The 18,686-nt window shown below is 40.6% G+C and overlaps 1 protein-coding gene across 2 annotated transcripts; it reads right to left on the reverse strand.

The window, feature by feature from the left end:
- Positions 1-940: 940 nt before the first annotated feature.
- On the reverse strand, positions 941-17,933 carry pdcd6 (programmed cell death 6). 2 transcript variants are annotated; one of them, XM_072378325.1, is made up of 6 exons: positions 17,734-17,933; positions 12,603-12,664; positions 4,395-4,439; positions 3,277-3,447; positions 2,239-2,348; positions 941-1,380 (listed from the first exon to the last, which is right to left on the reverse strand). In XM_072378325.1, exons 1-6 carry the CDS (start codon positions 17,814-17,816, stop codon positions 1,282-1,284), a joined length of 570 nt encoding a protein of 189 aa, XP_072234426.1. In that variant the 5' UTR covers positions 17,817-17,933; the 3' UTR covers positions 941-1,281. The 2 variants fall into 2 exon arrangements, with proteins under 2 accessions (XP_072234426.1, XP_072234427.1); XM_072378326.1 differs by having other exon boundaries at positions 3,289-3,447; positions 17,734-17,930.
- Between the last annotated feature and the right edge of the window lie 753 nt (positions 17,934-18,686).

The following is an 18,686-nucleotide window of genomic DNA, read 5'->3' on the forward strand; positions in this document are numbered from 1 at the left end:
TTTATTTATATGACAGCTTAAGAATACGTTTTCACACAAACTGATAAGATTTTTTTTTCTTAAGATACACCACATTGTTCCAAGTTTAAACAAGTTGTTTGCAACTTTTTCGACTTCGAAAATCTCACAGAAAGCAGGGCATGTCCATGGCCCCTTTTCAGATATTCACCTAGTTTCTGTTTAATTTCAATGATCCAATATAAATCTGGTATCCCTGGACAGTTGTCTAGACTTGTTCCACTTCCAGCAGCCGTGAAAAGTAGCATGATGGCGATAGGCATATGCCTCACAATTTAAAATGGCATTACGTCATTAGATAATGTAACAGCAGAATATGTCAGTAGGACAAGACTTGTACAAAATATTTTAACTCTAATTTGCTCTTATTTTTATTTTGCTTCAGTAGGATATTTCATAAGGGACAAAGTAGTTCTCCTCACATTGTGGTATTGGTACTTTTATTTGAAATTATTGGAATTCTTCAAGTATTTAATGTTATACAAATGATAAGCACAAACTGACACAAGAATGCCTTTTTTAATAAAAGATTTCAGGGTTTTCTTGTTTATTTTATTATTTTTTACACATTAAGGCATCATGCACAGAAAATAAGCCATACTGAAGGCATTATGTTTAACCTCCTGCCAAAAGTTATGTTCTAACATTTGCTGTTAAAAACAAGTTTGTACAAATATGGCATGTAAGCTGGCATGTCAGTGAATCCTAAAGCAGAGCGTCACCTGCTTTCACAGTTTTTGTAAACATGGCTTTGAGCAAAAAAGAAAAAAAAAAAAAAAGGGCAGAGGAAAAGTCAAGAGAAGGGAAAGCATGCTTCAGTGTGGGGCTAAATTTCCCTGAAAAGCATGCAATGCATTTTAAATCATATTTACAATGCATTTTTTATTTTATTTTTATTCTCAACAGATATCTTTTTTTTTCCCAAATTTCATCAATTAAAGTTAAGACATTAAAAAATATTGTTAACATTAACAGACAAGACTGACTGAAAGATAGATGTGTCCTTAACAGTCCCCAACACAGTGTCCCACTCACAAACCCTGTTCAGCTTTGCCAACAAACAAAACGCTACAAGATTCTCTAACATACATCAAGTGCTGCAGTTTTCTTATCTTTACATCATAAACTCTGATTAAACAGCCCAACTATTTAAAAAAAGAAAAGAGAAAGATCTCAGTTTCCACCATGGCAGACATCTGGAGGGTGACGGGAACTTTGGCACAGTTGTGTCCAGTTGTGCTCTTCTGTGATCGTCTGTGTACATTATACTACAGTAAAGACCATGGATAGATACTGTTCATAAGAAACCTGGATCCAGCCATCCTGGTCCGTATCATACCGTCTGAACACGTCAGTCAATCTCTGTGGAAGGGACAGAAAAAAAGAAAAAAAGTAGCTTTAAGGAAGTTCAAGAATATCCATGTATTCATTTATATTAAGTATTAAGTTTTGACAGTTTCACATCAACATTGACAACATCATGTCTTAGATTTGCAATCCCAACCACAGTAAAGAATGTGAGACATTAAACATTGGATTCCTCAAAGTGTTGAACTAAATTAAAACCATATCCAACTCGAGACAGATTATTCAAAATGATGTTTTAATTCAAATCGAACTCAGAAAAAAAGAGATCTAATGTGTAGTTTCACAGCGAGTCTTCAGAGCCTTTCAAGTTTTCCACATTTTGATATATTTTTCTGACCGACTTTATTTATACACGTGGAACTGAAATAAATTCAGTTAACCGTCTTTCTTAAACAGTCGACACACAACTCTCTACAATGGTTTGGAATGTTTTTCTAGTGCTGGGAATTTTCCAAAGAGCACCTGAATCATTCTCAGACCATGGAAAGTAATATCTCTAAAATGGTGTTGAAAAGATTTAACTGGTCCCAGATGTGCATATTGAGGAAACCAGGCAGTAAATATCACTTCATTACTACCATCCATATGGTCAAACACAGCGGTGGAAGCATCATTCTGCGGGGATATTTTCACTGCAACAGGAGCAGGGAGATCAGTCAGGACAGATGGATACAGGGAATAGAGAGCAATCCTGAGCTCAATCACACCCCCGAGAGGCAAACTGCTAAGAAAGCATTGACATTTTTAAATGAATCTTAAACATAACAAAGTGTGGAAAACTTGTGAGGCTCTGAAAACTTTCTGTTTGCACAGTTGGGGATCGTGGTCTTTTATTCATTATGACAGTGTTACCTGTAATACAATACAGCACTGGATGAAATCATCAAAAGCCACCTGTCCCTTCCTCTGCCGGTCAAACTTTTCTATCAGCGTGCTGTAGAACTGGTCTGAGAGACGATAACCTACACACAACAGCAAATATAACATCAGTAATGAGGTCAGCATTTTTAAAGGCGTCCTACGTTTTCTCTTTCAAACTCCGTTTTGTATTCTTTAAAATGTTAAAATTGATTTTCACATCTTGGTTGGCCTATTTGGACATTTACTTATGGGAAAATCAACCTGCAGCTTAAAACAGTCAAGAGTTCAAGAGGTAGCTCAATTATGTGAAGAACATAGCAACTCAAGTATAAAAAGGGTCTTATGACTTTTAAATGAACATCAGAAATTGAATGTGGCACAGCTGTAGACAGCTGCACTGACTGGCTGAGCCAGCTGAACAAGGTTTGATATATATTATGATGGGGACATCCGAAAAATTTACATTTACATAAATTTACACTTCAGATGATCATGGAAAATAATGTAAAAAAAAAAACAAACATTGAATACAAGTGTTTAAGTCATCCTAAATGTGCTGAACTTAACACAATGGACTACGGAAATCACAAAATATTTCTGAAGCTTAGAAATGTTATTTTAAACTTGCCACTGATGTAGCACACAGATAAATGTCAATGTCATTCATCAGATCTTTGGCATAGAAGTGAACACCAACATGGAGCTTTCACCTCCACTTCAACTTTCTGAGTTTTGTCTGAAAACATTTGATGGATTCATTTGTCCCCCATGATTTGCACTGGGTATAAATAGCAAGCCGGAGATAAACGTCCAAAAATTTAAAATGTAAAATGAATGACTGTATTATTTTCCACATAAGAGGCAAGTTTAAAAATCAGGATGTAATTCCATACCCTACTTTCAGCATGCTGCTCCACATATACTCACACAGAGCCAAAAACCTGGCCTACTAACCCAGAGTAAGGACAGTCCTACAGGCAGCTACGCAGCCCTCCACCACGGAAATCAAATATAAATACAAAAGCATACTTTGCAGCTCACCGAATCCGGTCAGTGCCTGTTTGAGCTCATTTTTGTCAATGAAGCCGGAGTTGTCTCTGTCGTAGGTCCTGAAGATGTTCTGCCAGTCCGTGATGTACTTCCACACGCCAGCAAACTCGTTGAAGTTCACGCCACCTTTGTTTTCCCTGTCGAACATGGCTGAGGGAGGGGTAGGAGTCGAGAATAAGGTACGGTACACTGCAATCGTGTCCCATTCACATACAAACAGTTTACACAAAATACGTGAATAGCATTTGGGACAGTTCCAGTTACATTAGAGCCAGTGTAGCAGGGTTTTCACAGAACAGTGGAGTTAACTGTGCAGGCCAAACAGACTCACACTTCACTAACTGCTCCTCATAAGTGTGTTTCATCACATAGAAAGAATGCAGCTCCCCGCTCCAATACTCCACACCTCATCCCCATGCGGCACAATCCAATTACCCCCCAACAAAGGGAGCGTTATAGCAGGATATGCTTCTTGCTCTTGAACTATTAAACAATGGATTTACAGCACATGGGACAGAGGGAAGCACCATGGAATTTAAGTCTTGAACTCACACAACAAATAGGGAGCAAAGTACAAACAGTCTAAGAACATGGCAAAGACATTTTTATTGCATTATTTTTAACACATGTGGAAGCTATAGTTGCAGCATGCCCCAGGCTTCCAGTTCAAAGTTCAGCCACATTCTTTCATTCTAAAGAGACAACAAAAAAAATCTAATATCTGAGTGTCAAAAGTCAGATTCCAGTCAGACCTACAATAGATGTGTGAAGCAGTCACGTCCTTAACTACACTGCAGAGCTATACGTTTTTAAACCTGTGCAGTATATCACAGCAGATCAATATTCAGAGTCTGAGGCCACCGGCAGCAGATCTTTGTGACCAGCTGTCCCAATTCCTCGTCTCTTTCTCTCATTGACAGCTGTATGTTTCCACTAAAGCAGCATTCCCTCAAACCAAACAAAAGGTTGTCTGTGCCGTCACAACCTAATGACTTTATCTGGTTGTCATGGCAAGGACACAAATAAACAACTTGAGGAGTCTCGGCATGTAGACAGTTGTGTGAAAGCCGGGTGTGTCACTGTCAGCGGATACTTACAGATGATGGAGCGGACGGTCACTGGGTTAAAAGGAGTCCATGTGCCTGCAGACCAGATGAGCACTGGTTAAAATCATACCAAAAGCATCGATAGCAACAAAAACAAACAGAAGAAAAAGTGCTGAAAGATGAGAATGACAGGAGCAGGAAAGATAATGTACAGAAGCTAAAAGGTGAAGTGAAGTCAAGGACTGAAAAGTGAGACCAGAACTAAAAGTACATCTTTATCACAGCCAGCAGGAGGCTACTCCTCCAATTACAAGAATATTAAGAAAATTACGATTTTCTATAGTCTATAATGTCGTCTTCTGAGCAGCAAAGTTCTTAATATCTGTATTCATACATTATATAGTGCCCTGAAACAACCACCGTGCATCCTGAAGATAAAAATAAATCAATATCACCATTTGGGAAAACTCTACTACGATTAGAAATTGTAGTTATTATAATAATAATGATGATGACGATATGGGCAGTAAAAAATATACAGCTGATCTGACTGGATTAAGTAGGATAAAAGTGAATGAGTTAACAAGATTTCTCACTAGAGATCTCGACTCCTCCTAACCGGAAAAGCACACGTGTGCTGAAACTATCAATGATAGTTCTGCTGCATTGAAATGCTCGTGTAAGCACAGTCCGTGAGGAAGGATTCACTGTGCCAAAGCATTCAAACCTGCAGCGAACATCATGGAGCAATGCGGCATCTGTTAACGTCTCAGAACTGCTCTGCAAACTGAGTTAGTGACCTCCTAAAGGCGTGAAGTTAAAGATTAAACCTTTTTTTTTATTATTATTTATTCATTTCTTTTTTAAGCAAGAGTAGAGAGTTATTTTGGAACGGATGGTTTTCGATTAGAAATTAAAGATTAAAACAGGAAAGGAGAACAATGCAAACATTTGAACATCTTAAGTTATGTGAGACTGTAAATCTTATGGGATGCACATCAGAGGGAAAATATGTCTGTATCCTTTGAAAATAACCAAGTCTGATGCAATTTGGGAGCAATCCTTGTTGAATATTAAGGTTAGAGAGAAACCATCAGGCTGCAACAAGTGAAAGTGTGTTTGGAGGAAAAAAAGGGCGTTAACACTCAGTGTTTCAGGGGTGGATCAATCACGTTTTGGGCTTACAGGCACAGGAACACTGGTCGAGGAAAAACTGGGTTCTAGTCTGGAAACTAACCCCACATATTTTGCAAAGACGCTGAGGATAAAATGCCTCTGTAATAAGAGAACACCCATAAAAACCCATAATGGACTAAATGAAGAGGTGCGAGCTGAAGGTTTTACTGTGGCCCCTAACAATCCCTGAACTTAAACATCATAAAATATCTGCAGACAGGCCACAACAGAGTAGTGCATGCAAGACGGTCCAAAGGCTCCCACAGCACAGAACACGCTGGAGGAAACAATAACTGAAAGATTGACTGGCTATAAAAAACACTGATGAAGTGACAGGAGATCTGTCAAAGAGGAATAGCACAACCTTCTCGTGCCTCTGTACATCTCCCCACTAAGATCGGCTGTAATGTTTTGCTTTCCTCTGCCACATCCTCCTGTTGCACTGGCTGACATTTTATTAGTGAAGCGGAAATGATCTGTGTGCTGACAAATGAAGAACAGATGAACGCAGGAACCCCAACGCTGGAGATGCACTGACAGATGTGGACAATACGAGGATTCACCAAAGGCAATAATGACTGCAACAGATGAGTTTATGGGATTTTCTTTCCACAAACATGGTGATGTTTCATCACAGCAGAAATAAAAGTAGGCAGGAGGGGGGAAAAAAAGCAGGGGATGGAGTGGAGTTTGGGGACACTTTATAGCCTTATGCCCAAAACGCAGAGTTACTTTTCATTTAGAAGACCAACTTCTATTATAAGAACATTAACCTGTCAGGTATATGGTCTGATAAAGATTGATAGACCTTAAACTTTCAATGGGTGTTTCAAGTTTATAGTCTGCTTCACACTCAACCCTTAAGACAGAGATTTATCCGAACAGCTAAATCCTTGCTGAGTCACAACCTCTTTATGGCAGGCATGGCGTCAGTTCAACCCAAGCAATGAAGAGAGGTGAGGGTGGGAGGATGATGGAAAGAGAGGAGAAAACACGTGGAATGTAAAGATAAATGTATACGTGGCAAGAGGAGAGAGAACCTCTAACAGAGCGTGAGGCATGAGGGAATTGAATCTCTAAAGTTTTTGTTGCAGCAGCTTGAACTCTGCGACTTCCTTTTGCTGACCTAAGACTGTTCCCTACAACTGTATCTGCAGACCCTTAAACAACATTCACGGAACTTTAACGCCGTGCCAACATCGTTAAGGCTTTTCCCTCTGTGCCGTTGGTTTTTGACTTCCCTCCAGTTTAGCTGTGCCAGCAATAAGTAGGTCTGCAGCTACAAGCGGAGATAAGAGCCCCTCATTTACATAAAAAAGGTTTCAAGCCAAACTAAACAAGCCGATTCCTATTCACCTCGATTTAATCTTTGAAAATCCATTAGAGTGCTCAAATAAATGATAAGGAGGTTGAAAGGGGCTTTAAGATGTGGGGATAATAAAAACTGCAGGAGACACGGATCAATTCTTCTCTTACTTGGTTTGTTTTATTGATAGTGGAGGCTGTCTGAGCCTATTGTGAGACCTGTTCTGAGACCAAGCCTGAGGCTCTTAGTGGAGCTGGGGTTTGGACAGCAATTTATATTCATTGTTCATCTGTTGGACTGCTGATATAAAGCAACACCTATAAAATATCGGAAACTATTGTTTCTATATTCCCTAACCAATTTTTTTAAACCCATTTTAAATCCCATTTTTCTTTGAAAGATCTCACATATCAAACTACAACAGTATGCATTAACTACCAGGCCTCAAACCGGGATTGATTGACATCAACATTGCCAACACCTTTAGGAAATTAAGTGCTCTGTTTTTGCCCTTCGTTTTTAACCATGCTCAAATAGCAGTGTTAGCTGATTGGATGGCTCATGAGTTTGGTAAATATCACCAGCTGTCATTCAAAGGCAAGGTTCATCTTTGATTATGGACACGATGTGACAAACAGCAGCTTGAAAAGAATGTACTTTGTTCGTGCACAACCTCCACGTTTTGGTACAAAGATACAAGTAGAGAGTTCTTATTTTCCTACTTGGGTCTTGCCTTTTATATTTTTATTGTCTGGGAATTGCTATAAACATTGTAAAATGCCTCAGGAATATTTTTGTGATAGTGTCCATGCCCAACTGAAATAAAGAATGAAACTAAAAAGTTACATTTAGACTATTTAGGGAATCACAGGGACAATTCCCTTCAGGATAAAAGTCAGTACGTTTTTGACATGAACTGATGGACAAGAACTAATGATTATCATGTAGCGGTTCTGCTTACTCGTAATAAAGTGTCCTCAAGTCCCATGCTGTCTTTCTGTCTTTAGGAAGGAGTCATCCATAAATATCCTCACAAACAGAATAAATGTTCTTTGTGTAGGATACGTCTATCTTTTGTGGATCAACCCAGCAACCCACTGCATTCAGTGTCACAGCCTCACTAATATGACAGCAACATAAGTTAAAGACAGAAAAAGCACTGAACTATACGTATAATGGTAGAGCACAACACAACATAAACAACAACATCAGAACAATGCGTATTTCCTTCACCTCAGAACCTGTCCCTTTAAGTTTTCCTTTTACACTGTAAAGCCCTGTGTTGCATTTCTGCCTGAAAGTGCATAACGAATAAAAGCTGAGCCCAGTTTACTTAAACTCACCGAGAAGAAAATTGTTACATTAACCTAGCTGTCAGCTCAAGTTAAACTGCTAAGCTAGTGAGTGTGGTTTGAGAACAAAATCCGATCTGTTCCAATCACACCATGACTCAGCACCAAACTACCTGTAACCTCATTAATGTTTATGTGCATTTTAATGCTGTAGAAAACAAATCAATCCCCTTTTCATTTTATTCAAAAACACCACTTTATGCATCTTTATACCTGGTAATATGAATCAGAAAATATTCCATGTCATAGTTCAATTTGACAGAGACATCAAAATATTCTTTTAGAACATCAAAACCGTCAAAAACTGTCGAAAAGGCCAAACTCACAACAAGCTGTGACCTTTCCAGCCGCGCAGATTCTTCAACTCATACACACGAGCACAAAAAAACGTTCACACCAGGAACTAGCTGTGAGGTCACCGATGTACACCAGACAGACTGCGGCTGCCCAGTGTGAGGTGGCCGGTTTGTGTGCGTCTGCTGGGAAGCTGGGACAATAAACCCTCTGTTCCGCCCGTACACTGAGCTCTCTCACTGGCAAACCTAACTGCCAGTGGTGAGGTGGAGAGAAGTGAGGAGGAGGAGGGAAGAGAGGGAACGTAGGAGGTGAAGAAAGAGGCAGGCTGGTAGAAAAACAGAGCGCTCTGACCACGGTGTGTACACAAACATAACTGCTGTGATGGAGTTCAGTGAGACGCTTGTACTTGTGAGCTTTGCATATGCAAACACACTTTTCCGAACACATTTCAAATGTTCAGATATACATCTCACAAGGTAGTTACACACACTTGAACCCTAAAACACACATAGGCCACATCCTGCCTGACCAAGGCAGAAGTCTGACCATGAGAGGATGAAATACAGCTCACATTTCTAATGACAACAAGTAAACATTATACCTACCAACAGCTTTCCACGTCTACCAGAAATATGATGATGATTAGAAACCATTTTTCAGCTGAAAATCTGACTGTGATGTCACTTTAACAAATAATCCCATATGGCAACAGCACTCCTACAAGGCCGTGAACAGGAGGGTGAGCATGTTGTGGGCTGATTGTAAGCTCTGGAAACAAGCAAGGAGAATCGTGCCGCTGAATTCTACCAAATCATTGCTTATGCGTCACACAACAATAAAAATAGTCACCAAGCAGTTGGCCAGCCAGCTCAGTGTGTTTTTGTGGTTTACGCCTGCCGAGATCTGTGGGACGCAACAGGCTCAAGTAATCCAGTCAAAACAGAATCGGTGCCTGTGAGCTTTAGCTAAAATGCGTGTCATTTTGACCAAAATCAGTCCTGTCAGAGACAGCAGAGGAGAACATCGGAGAGGAGTGCTCACAGTCCTGCTATTCAGCCCGCTCTGCATGTCAGCAGGTCTAACATACTGCTGCTCCTACACACTTAGATAAATAACTAAAGAGGAGTGTAAATCTGTGTGTGCCGGAGAGTGGGGGAGTGTAACGGCAGGTTGATATGATATCTGCTCACCGCTGAGAGAAGGGAGGCCGAAAAAAAAAAAAATCCATATTTATAGAAAATGGCACAGCCACATGACGCCACACATGTAACACAGATGCACACAGAGCCAATCACAGTCTCATCAGGGACGATACTTCATCACACCTTGGACATAGAGAGGGCAAATAGAAAGAGAAAGACAAAAAGTGAGGGATGGGTGAGGAAAAAAAAAGAAAGTTAGAGTAAAGGAGGACAAACAGTGGAGAACACAGCAGGGATGGAGTGATGGATGTGGCCCTGGCTCCATGCTTATCACAAAAGAAAAAGAAAAGAATCGACCAAATTAAGCAGTAAGAGATAGAAGTCTGATTTAAATGACAAATATACAGTTAGGCAAAATAACTAGACAAAGCTTTGCTGACGCATTTAACAAAAAGCCTCCTTTGCAGAGGCACTGCACAGTCCAACACCAGCAGGACTGGTGGCTTTAGCAAACTGCAGGACAGGAAGCAGTCCAGTGTGTTCAGCTTCGCTGGCTCCGATTCATATCGCAATGAGTCTAATGAACTGACGGAGTCTGGACCGGGAAACCTGCCGTTCACCACAAGATGGCACAGCAAGGTGCGCTCTGAGGATACACAACACAGAAAACACAAACACACAGAGGCCAAGTCTTACAACGAGAACAGCGGAGCTTGGCAAAAAAATCTGATGAAATGAGCAACATAAATATGCTCTTGACAAACACATGAGCCCGTGCGTGCGTGCAAAAAACACACTAATCAGTATGCCAAGCCAGAGCCGCTGCGCAGCCTGATAACGGCTGCGACTGGCTTCTACGCTCCTTTTTCTGCTTTGAAGTGCCCAGAAAAAGGGGGTTTCTGGGGAGCGCGATGCGTTCAAAATATGATTTCTTAATGAGAAAGCAGAAAACAACCTGTGCCAGAGTTTCTGGGCAAACAGCAGATATACGGCGTCTCAACCGTGCTGCTTCACTGCAAGCAAGGTCAAGAGAGAGCTGTGGTGCAGTGTTGTGTGAGTGTGGCGTGAAAACGGGCTTTTTCCCAGCCTTCTCTGGTGAGCAGCTACTCACACTCAAAGCAGTAGTAAGATGAATTAACTTGTCAGGACGGGGAGCAGAGACCATTTATCATTTACTCAACATTTATCCTCAAACCTCTCCTTTTTGTTTAGGAAGCCACGCGAGAAGTGATACATTAATCCTGTTTGAATCCTCCTCCTCTTCCTGAGGTAAACGCGACTGAGAGCGACTGCACTTCCATCATTAGCAGGTGTAATCCTCATGTTGCATCCCTGAGTCCTTCAAATGCTGATTTTTTTTTAAAGAATTTCTCCTGAGCCTTTAATCAGATTAAACGTCACTGCAGCACTCTAAGGACAAATAAATAACTGTTCACTAAGAACACAGTTGAAAGGCATTTAAAGAGACCACATTATGCTATTTTACAGACTCATAGTTGAGTTTGATCATCGACTTGAATGCATTTATACAAAAGTTGCTTGATGACCAAAATCATTATCCCGATTACAATATCTATTTCACAATTATTTGTAACTATTACTCATTAAAGCAACACTAGAGAAGTTTTGGTCCTTAAAAAGAAGTGCTTTTGGCTTAAGTCCACAAATCTTTGCTGTATATATTCCTGGGCCTGAAACTAGCCTGGAGGCTGAGATAGTGCACTTCAGAACTTTGGCTTCCTGCCCAGGATGACACCGATTTACTTTCACTTTCATCATAATGAATAAAAGAAAAACGGTGCCGGATGCAGAAATTAGACCCACAGCAATGCTACAAGAGGAAGTCAAGAAGAAGAGGTCAAGTGTACGAGTAAGTCATGGGACAAGAATAAACATCAGATTGGTTCTGTTGATGAAGTTGTTGATAACCATAAAAATAACCTGATCATGGTAATCTCCCCCTCTGCTGTGCGTAGGGTCAGAGCTGATTTCATTTGTGATTTATTCCAGTTTCTAAACTAATCAAACATATTCACATACCCCAGATATTAACTTTAGTCCTTTGTGTCATAACAAACAGGAGATGCACAGCATTCAAACAGCAGCATATTTATCAAAGTTGTGGTTTTTTTTGTTTTAAAATCAGAGATTGGGACATAAGTTTAAACCTCGTTATCCTTCCGGTCTCAAAGACGGCCACCTGCCGAGACCGCTTTGGGGTTGAGAGGACAGGAAAAAAGGGTCAAAAAGCTCCATAACACCAAGTCAGGGAAACCTGTTTCTTATGTTTCACTTTTGATGTTACAAGAGTAAATAAAAGCCCACGAGACAAGAGAGTGGCTTTTAGGAGGAGTGGAAAACTGTTCGATGAATTCAACTTTATGTTGTATAAGAAGTTCAGTTTTATTTGCATAAATAAAATGTCCCCTAATTCTCCCTCTGCTATAGATGCATCCAGGATCAGCTTTCACCCAGTGGGTGAGTTAGCCATAAACATGGATTTCCTATGTTAAAATAACCAGTAATCCCAACAAAACGCATGCACAGCCCCGACTTTGGAGATATTGTGGGATGCAAAAAATGCTTGCAGTTTGGGACAGTACAGATAGGTGCTGTAAAATCAATTACTCACTTACAATATTTAAGCATTTGAAATGCAGAGTTTTGTTCTGTTTTCTGTGGTCCCAGAGACACTGAAGTACAGTACACTGAAGTGTTTGCTTTGAAGCTACGCTGATAAACAGTTCATCTGCTTCTCTTCTGTCCTGGGAAAGAAGACGTAAAAATAATACTTTGTTCTTTTTCAAATAATTCACCTGCCAACCACACATAAAAATAAATGACCTTTCTATTTTCTGCTGCAGCTTAGTAGTTGCTTAAATCAAAGAGTTAGATGGGTTAGAAAAAAAGAGAGATATGGGGGGGTTATGAAAAAAAATTAAGTAAACATGAGAGTGGCAGAAACTTCCAAGACAAAAATACGCACCATTTGATAAAGCCTGCTGAAGCTCTGAGTCTGATATCACTCCACTCCGGTCTTTGTCAACCCTGGGGAGGAAAACACAGATTAGGTACCGCCTGCTTTATCCACCTCACACCCACATCAACACACAGTGGCAGGCATCAGCACTCGCCAGCTGAAACTTTATCCCCCTGAGCATGTGTTAGTATTTCAACTGTCACAAATGAATGGAGCTCTATCATCAGGGTGCACAAGGCAGCCAGCCTGTACGATCACAGTTCAGGGAGACCAGCCAGACAAGCTTTGAGTGTGTGTGTGTGTGTGTGTGTGAGAGTTGATCCTTAGAGAGCAAAGTGAAACTGAATGTTGGCAACAATGCAAGTTACCTTTGCTGCTACCAGCATAGCGTGAGCTTTCAGGAATCTCAGACAGTGCAACATATTTTCTAAGTAGGAAGCTAAAGCTAAACTAAATGCAGCCAGGTGATACACAAAAGAGCTTATCAGTGTCAGACAGCTTAGGGGAAAAAAAAACATAAAACTGCAATGTGCCAATCTAGTCTATTAAATTACTAAACTTACCTAAAAAAAAAAAAATCTTACAAACAGCATATAGGGGTGTTCGGTGGTTAGCTCTGTCACCTCACAGTATCCTGACTCCCATCTCAGCTGAGGACCGTTTAAACGTTATCCCAGTGCTTATGTATGGGTTTCTCTATATACTCAGGTTACTTCCTACACTCCAAAAATATGCATTTTCTGCCCAAAAGAGTGCGTGTGTGTATGTGTATGATTGTCCATCTCGGTGTCTGCCCTGTGACAGACGAGCAACTAGTTCAGGATGTACCGTGCTGCACGCCTTATGGTTGGGATAAGTTCCAGATCACCTGCAATCCTGACCTGACCTATGAAGTGGGTACGCAGCATGGATTGATGGAAAAGAGCTTGGGAGGAGTCAAAATAACTAGTTTATTTCAGATTTGAGCTCACTGAAGTCTCATTGAACAGAATGGAGGCAACCATCATCCAATGTGGCATCTAAGTAGTTCCACATATCAGCTACAGTTTATCAAAAAAAAAAAAAAAAAAAAAAGACATCCTCATTGACCTTCCACAGTTTCTTCTTGGAAGCAGAAACATACCAAAGAGAGGCGACTCATACCCACATTAGTGTGTCCTAATACACATCAAGTCAGCATCAGCCGGGTATCACTGATGTAGCCTGTTTTGATCGGTTAATATCTTTCTGACTGGCTCAGAGGAGCATCGGCCCCACCATGCCATCTCTGTACTTTCACACGACACCAACGCATCAATCCCATCTTGAAAGGCATGTGTAGAAAGGTCTATCATTATACATTACATTTGTTACAGTATATTATACTGTAACAAATCAAATTGAGTCTAACTTCATTAAGTCTAAATCTTATTTAAGATTGACATCAACATCGTGCATTCAGTCATATCCATGAATGTTTCTGTCGTGTTGGAGTGACAGTGACTGAGGTTCTCTGCAACAGCCAATAACAGAGAAAAATGAGCAGTGTGCATAAAGTGCTTCAGACTGTTATCACTTTGAATCAATCAGGAAATCAGTTATTTCTCCAATTTACTGCTCTGAACAGCACAGCCACAGGCGGCATCAGGCAGGAGCTGCCAAATCTGAGTGTTTTGATTGCAAGCAATCACTGACTAATGTGGCTGTGGATGTCTTTCAGCTTCACTAAAGTGTTTAAATATTTAGTTTCTTAAAATTATGCAAAGTTAAGCAACCAATGATAACGACTTATATGTGCCCAGATAATACCACACCACATTTATTTATATAGCACTTTAAAAACAAGCAAACCTGGTTGACCAAAGAGCTCCACATCATAAGACCCCACAGATAAAAACCATAAAACAGAGAGAAATTAAAATCATCTAAAAACAGAACATAGTGCAATAAAAACTGAATGAACAGTCAAATTAATGTCAGTCTCACACTGGGTTAAAGGCCGAAGAATAAAAGTGTGTTTTCAAACGGGATATTAAAAACATCAACTGAAGGAGCTTGTCTTTCTTAATTCTCACTAAAAGTTAGAGGAGAGTCTCTGTACAGATTCACTGAACTCATCAGTTAAAGTCACCCCCACACTTTGAAATCTACTCTGCCAGTTTTCTCTGCACATAAAATACAGGCATCGCTGCCATGACATTACTGGTTTGTGAGCTGCTGTTTGAGGCATTTGGAATGCCTCCATATTAGTCTTGTAGGAGCTGGAGGTGACCATCCTAAGATAATTGGGTGGAGCTGGAAGCAACCCTGAAACACTATTAAGTAAATATGAATGATGTCATTATTTCCAGGACCAACAGCACACTGAACTGAATTAGTCAAACTAATAACAAAAAAATGTAATGACTTAAACGAGTCTACTGGAGCCATAAATGTTTCGGGCCCAGGGCCTTGTGACATCAGCGGTACTCTACTTTAGGTCACTCACGCTTTGGCTTCGTCCAACAGTGGATAACTGAGTCTGTCTTTTTATGGTCTATAACGTGTTATGTTTTACTGTAACTACATCTAAGATACATTTACATCTAAAAGTGAACTCAACAATGAGTGGTTCTCTGAAATGCAAGCAGATTAAAAAAGAAAAAAAAACTTAAGAGGCTGAATTGTGGCACAAATAACTGGCCTCAGAGTTTTGAAACGCAGTTTAGTCAAACATCCAGTGACTCGGTTGTTCCTTAGCAACCGGTAGGGCTAACTTGTTGACGCAGTGTTCACTCAAAGACAGTCTGAATACCAGCAGCGAAGAAGTCAGAGGGGAGGAGACGGGAAACCCCACCAACACACACACAGACAGAAAAAATAAAAAACCCACACCGGACCAGCGCAGTGTGGGCTGGGTTTCTGCTCCCAGCTGCGATGCATTACTGTGTGGTAACATCTCCATGTCTGAAGCCTACGTGGCCTTCTATACAGGGATCAGCTATACGTTTGTGTTCACCTCAGACCACTTAAATTTAGAAAAACAAACATGGGAGACCTGCTGGGTTTGGTAGGTAGAGAAAAACAACTCTCTGCTTGACCAATAAATGAAAGCTTTGTCACGGTGAAGGTGAAGAGCGCTTGTGTTGGTCAAAGTAGAGGAGGCAACCCAACCCTTCCCAAACACTGACAGATTAACTCAAAGAAGTGTGTGTGCACATGTAAGCGCTCCCTTCTCTCCCACCTCCTGTCTTCCTCTCAGTATCTGACTTCGCCTCAGGCAAAGTTACCTTGCGAATGAAAAAGAAAAAAGTGGAAGCATCATTAAAACTCCCTCTTGTCTGCAGAATAGACACCATCTGGTGTTTCCATCTTCACACTGTCAAAAAAACAAAACTTTGCAGCAGGACAGTATGAAAGACACCGTGACTGAGTCGGTTATTCTGCTCAGATTTTCCCCATGTTTCACTTTTTCCTATCAGGCAAACGTGGCTTGAAGAACAGCACCCGCCCTTCTTTCCACATAAAAAGGTCCAAGCGTTAGACCATGTCACTGCTGCTCCCTGGATGGAGAAAAAGGAAAGCCTCCACTTTAAGCTACATTAACAAAAGCCTCAAAAGGAAAAACACGTAACCAACTTTCCATATCTAAGGTTCAAATAGTCCGTATCTAGGGTAAGTAGTCGCTGGATGGGTTCTTTTTCCTGCATAGCAACAAATCTGTATCTGTAATCAAAAAACACAACAGCCTTCATAATTTGTTGAAGGCTGGGTGCAAACATTTTTGTCATACCATCACCAATGAGCTGAAAGGTGCCCAAATGGAAAAAGTATGATTCACTTAGAATCAAATCACTTAGACATGGACTAAATCGAGTAGTCAACTAGTGCACAATGAAGTCAAGCTTCATCTTCACTATGTGCCAAATAAACACCCTTTTCATTTAACGGGACAAAAAATATGAGTTACAGCGTGTATTAAGGACTTCAGAAAGGTAATCCAACAGCGAGACGGTGAGTCATGGGTTGTTAGGTGTGTGTGTTTGCGCGAGAGGCCTCCAGCGTCAACTATGCTCCACTGACTCTGATCACGTGACCCAGGGAATTCCGGCGAAGCTCTGCCAGATATTCTCCAAGGGGCAGCAGATGAGGCAGCGTGAGTGTATGTGAGCATCACATTCATACATCTTGCATTTGTTTGCCATTTACAGTGAAGCCGACTCCATATGTGTACAGTCATGATTGTCAGGGGAGGTGCTGCTTCTGTTGAGAAGCGTGAAAGGGCAGGAGAGTGTGGAATTAAAAGGGGATTAAAAGGTAGAGGATGGAAGCGGGACAAAAGGTGAACAACCAACCTGATTTCTCTGAGGTCTTGCACCACGCATGAATAATTCGTTAAGGTCGGTTCAAGCTTTGAAATGCCTGCAGCATTTGGATGGTGTGAGAAACGAATCCTCTGCAGTATTACATAATTCTATAGCTTATTATCACCATGGGCCAGACCATACCAACGTTCCCCTCACTGCCTACTACTATGACCGTCACAGCCGCTGACACACTTCCAACTAAACTGACATCTTACTATCTTGGTTGAAAACTACACCAGCATGACTGAAAAACAATATGAGAGAGCTAAACGGTCTCTCTCGCAGGGGGAAACTTGGGTTAAGAGCCTTTCAAGGACTCCTGGAGGTCTTTGAACACAGGTTTAAAAACTCTCACTGCTCCCGATGACTGCAATGAACCAGCTGATTGGGATTAATGGCAAGACAATTAAAACCCAGTAATAAAGCCATTTGCGACTGCTGTAGACGCAGTAATGTAACGTATTGTTATGTGACCAGATGAATGAGAAGTAATAGCCATAGGTTATGCATTGCACGCTGTTTCATGACTAGATTAGACACTACTGTAGTATTTCCACATGCTACAGCAACGGAGAGCTTACCTAAAGACAGTGAAATTAGTCATTTCATTGCGGACTTTGATTCTGAACCGAAAACAGCTGAAAAACGTGAGAGTGAAGACAAGAAAACGAGCTGTCAATGAAATATTCAATGTAACCACCACCCACCCCCTCTCTCTTCCTCACCGCGCTACACACGGCAGCAGTTTTCACTGCGGAGCATAGTAAGAAACCGGCAGAGAGCTACGAAACAAAACGCCTTTTTCCACTCACCTCTGGAAGATATTCCACAGAAAACTCTGGTCCGGAGGAGCGTTGATATGTGGCTGAGCTCTGTACGGACTGTGATACGCCATTTTAAAGGGAGTGCTCAGTCAAAAAAAAAAATCTGCAGGGCAAGTACGGACTGTGTTTCCTCTTGCAGTAGTTTCTCTTCCCAGCTGCTTCAATCAGACTTCACCACCCGACGTTAACTGCCCGCGTCCTCGCGCACAGAGGCGTGGCCAATCATTCACCACTACCCCAGAAAAAGAGTGACGTCACGCATTTTCCTTTTCCTTCAACCGAGTAAAAATAGAAACTGTAACGTAAAAAACTTCTGTTAAAAGTAGCGAACAATCGTTTCAATTTCACAGGAGCAAATGCACAACATTTGGAAACTTTTAAAAAAGTATACAAATTAAACTCATTCATTCAATTTAAGTTTGATAAGATGTAATTTTTTTTTTCATTCATTTGTTCATTCGTTCATTTGAATATTCAGAACTGCTTCTGCCAATAGCACTAATAATAGTTGTATTATAGATTTGTGCTTAAAATGACAAAACCGGAATGTTTTGTTTGATTTTGAGAAATAGGAAACAGCTTACATGTCTGATATGTAAGGCCTCTTTCTCTTTAACGGGTATGTGTCTGTGAGATGTCTGTGAGAAATTGATTTACTCTATAAAATAGCAGGGTACCATTCTAAATTGCACATACATTACTATAGTACAGTGATGTAGGCAGGGCATACATAAAATATTAAAGTTCTAATCCCAATATATATAAAAAAACTAATAAAATTTCGATTTTCAGTTTTTTTTCTATAGTTATGAAAGGCATCACGAGTGTTTGCTGTCAGTCAGGACTGATTGGTCAATTGTGATTAGAGGCGGGAAAACAGCAGCAAGAATATTTGTGATTTAATTCTCACCAACGAATTCCTAAATTTTCCAATTCCTAAA

Source organism: Leuresthes tenuis, unplaced genomic scaffold, assembly GCF_036924035.1.
Source record: "Leuresthes tenuis unplaced genomic scaffold, fLeuTen1.0.hap1 SCAF_24, whole genome shotgun sequence".
In the NCBI taxonomy this organism is placed as follows: Eukaryota; Metazoa; Chordata; class Actinopteri; order Atheriniformes; family Atherinopsidae; genus Leuresthes; species Leuresthes tenuis.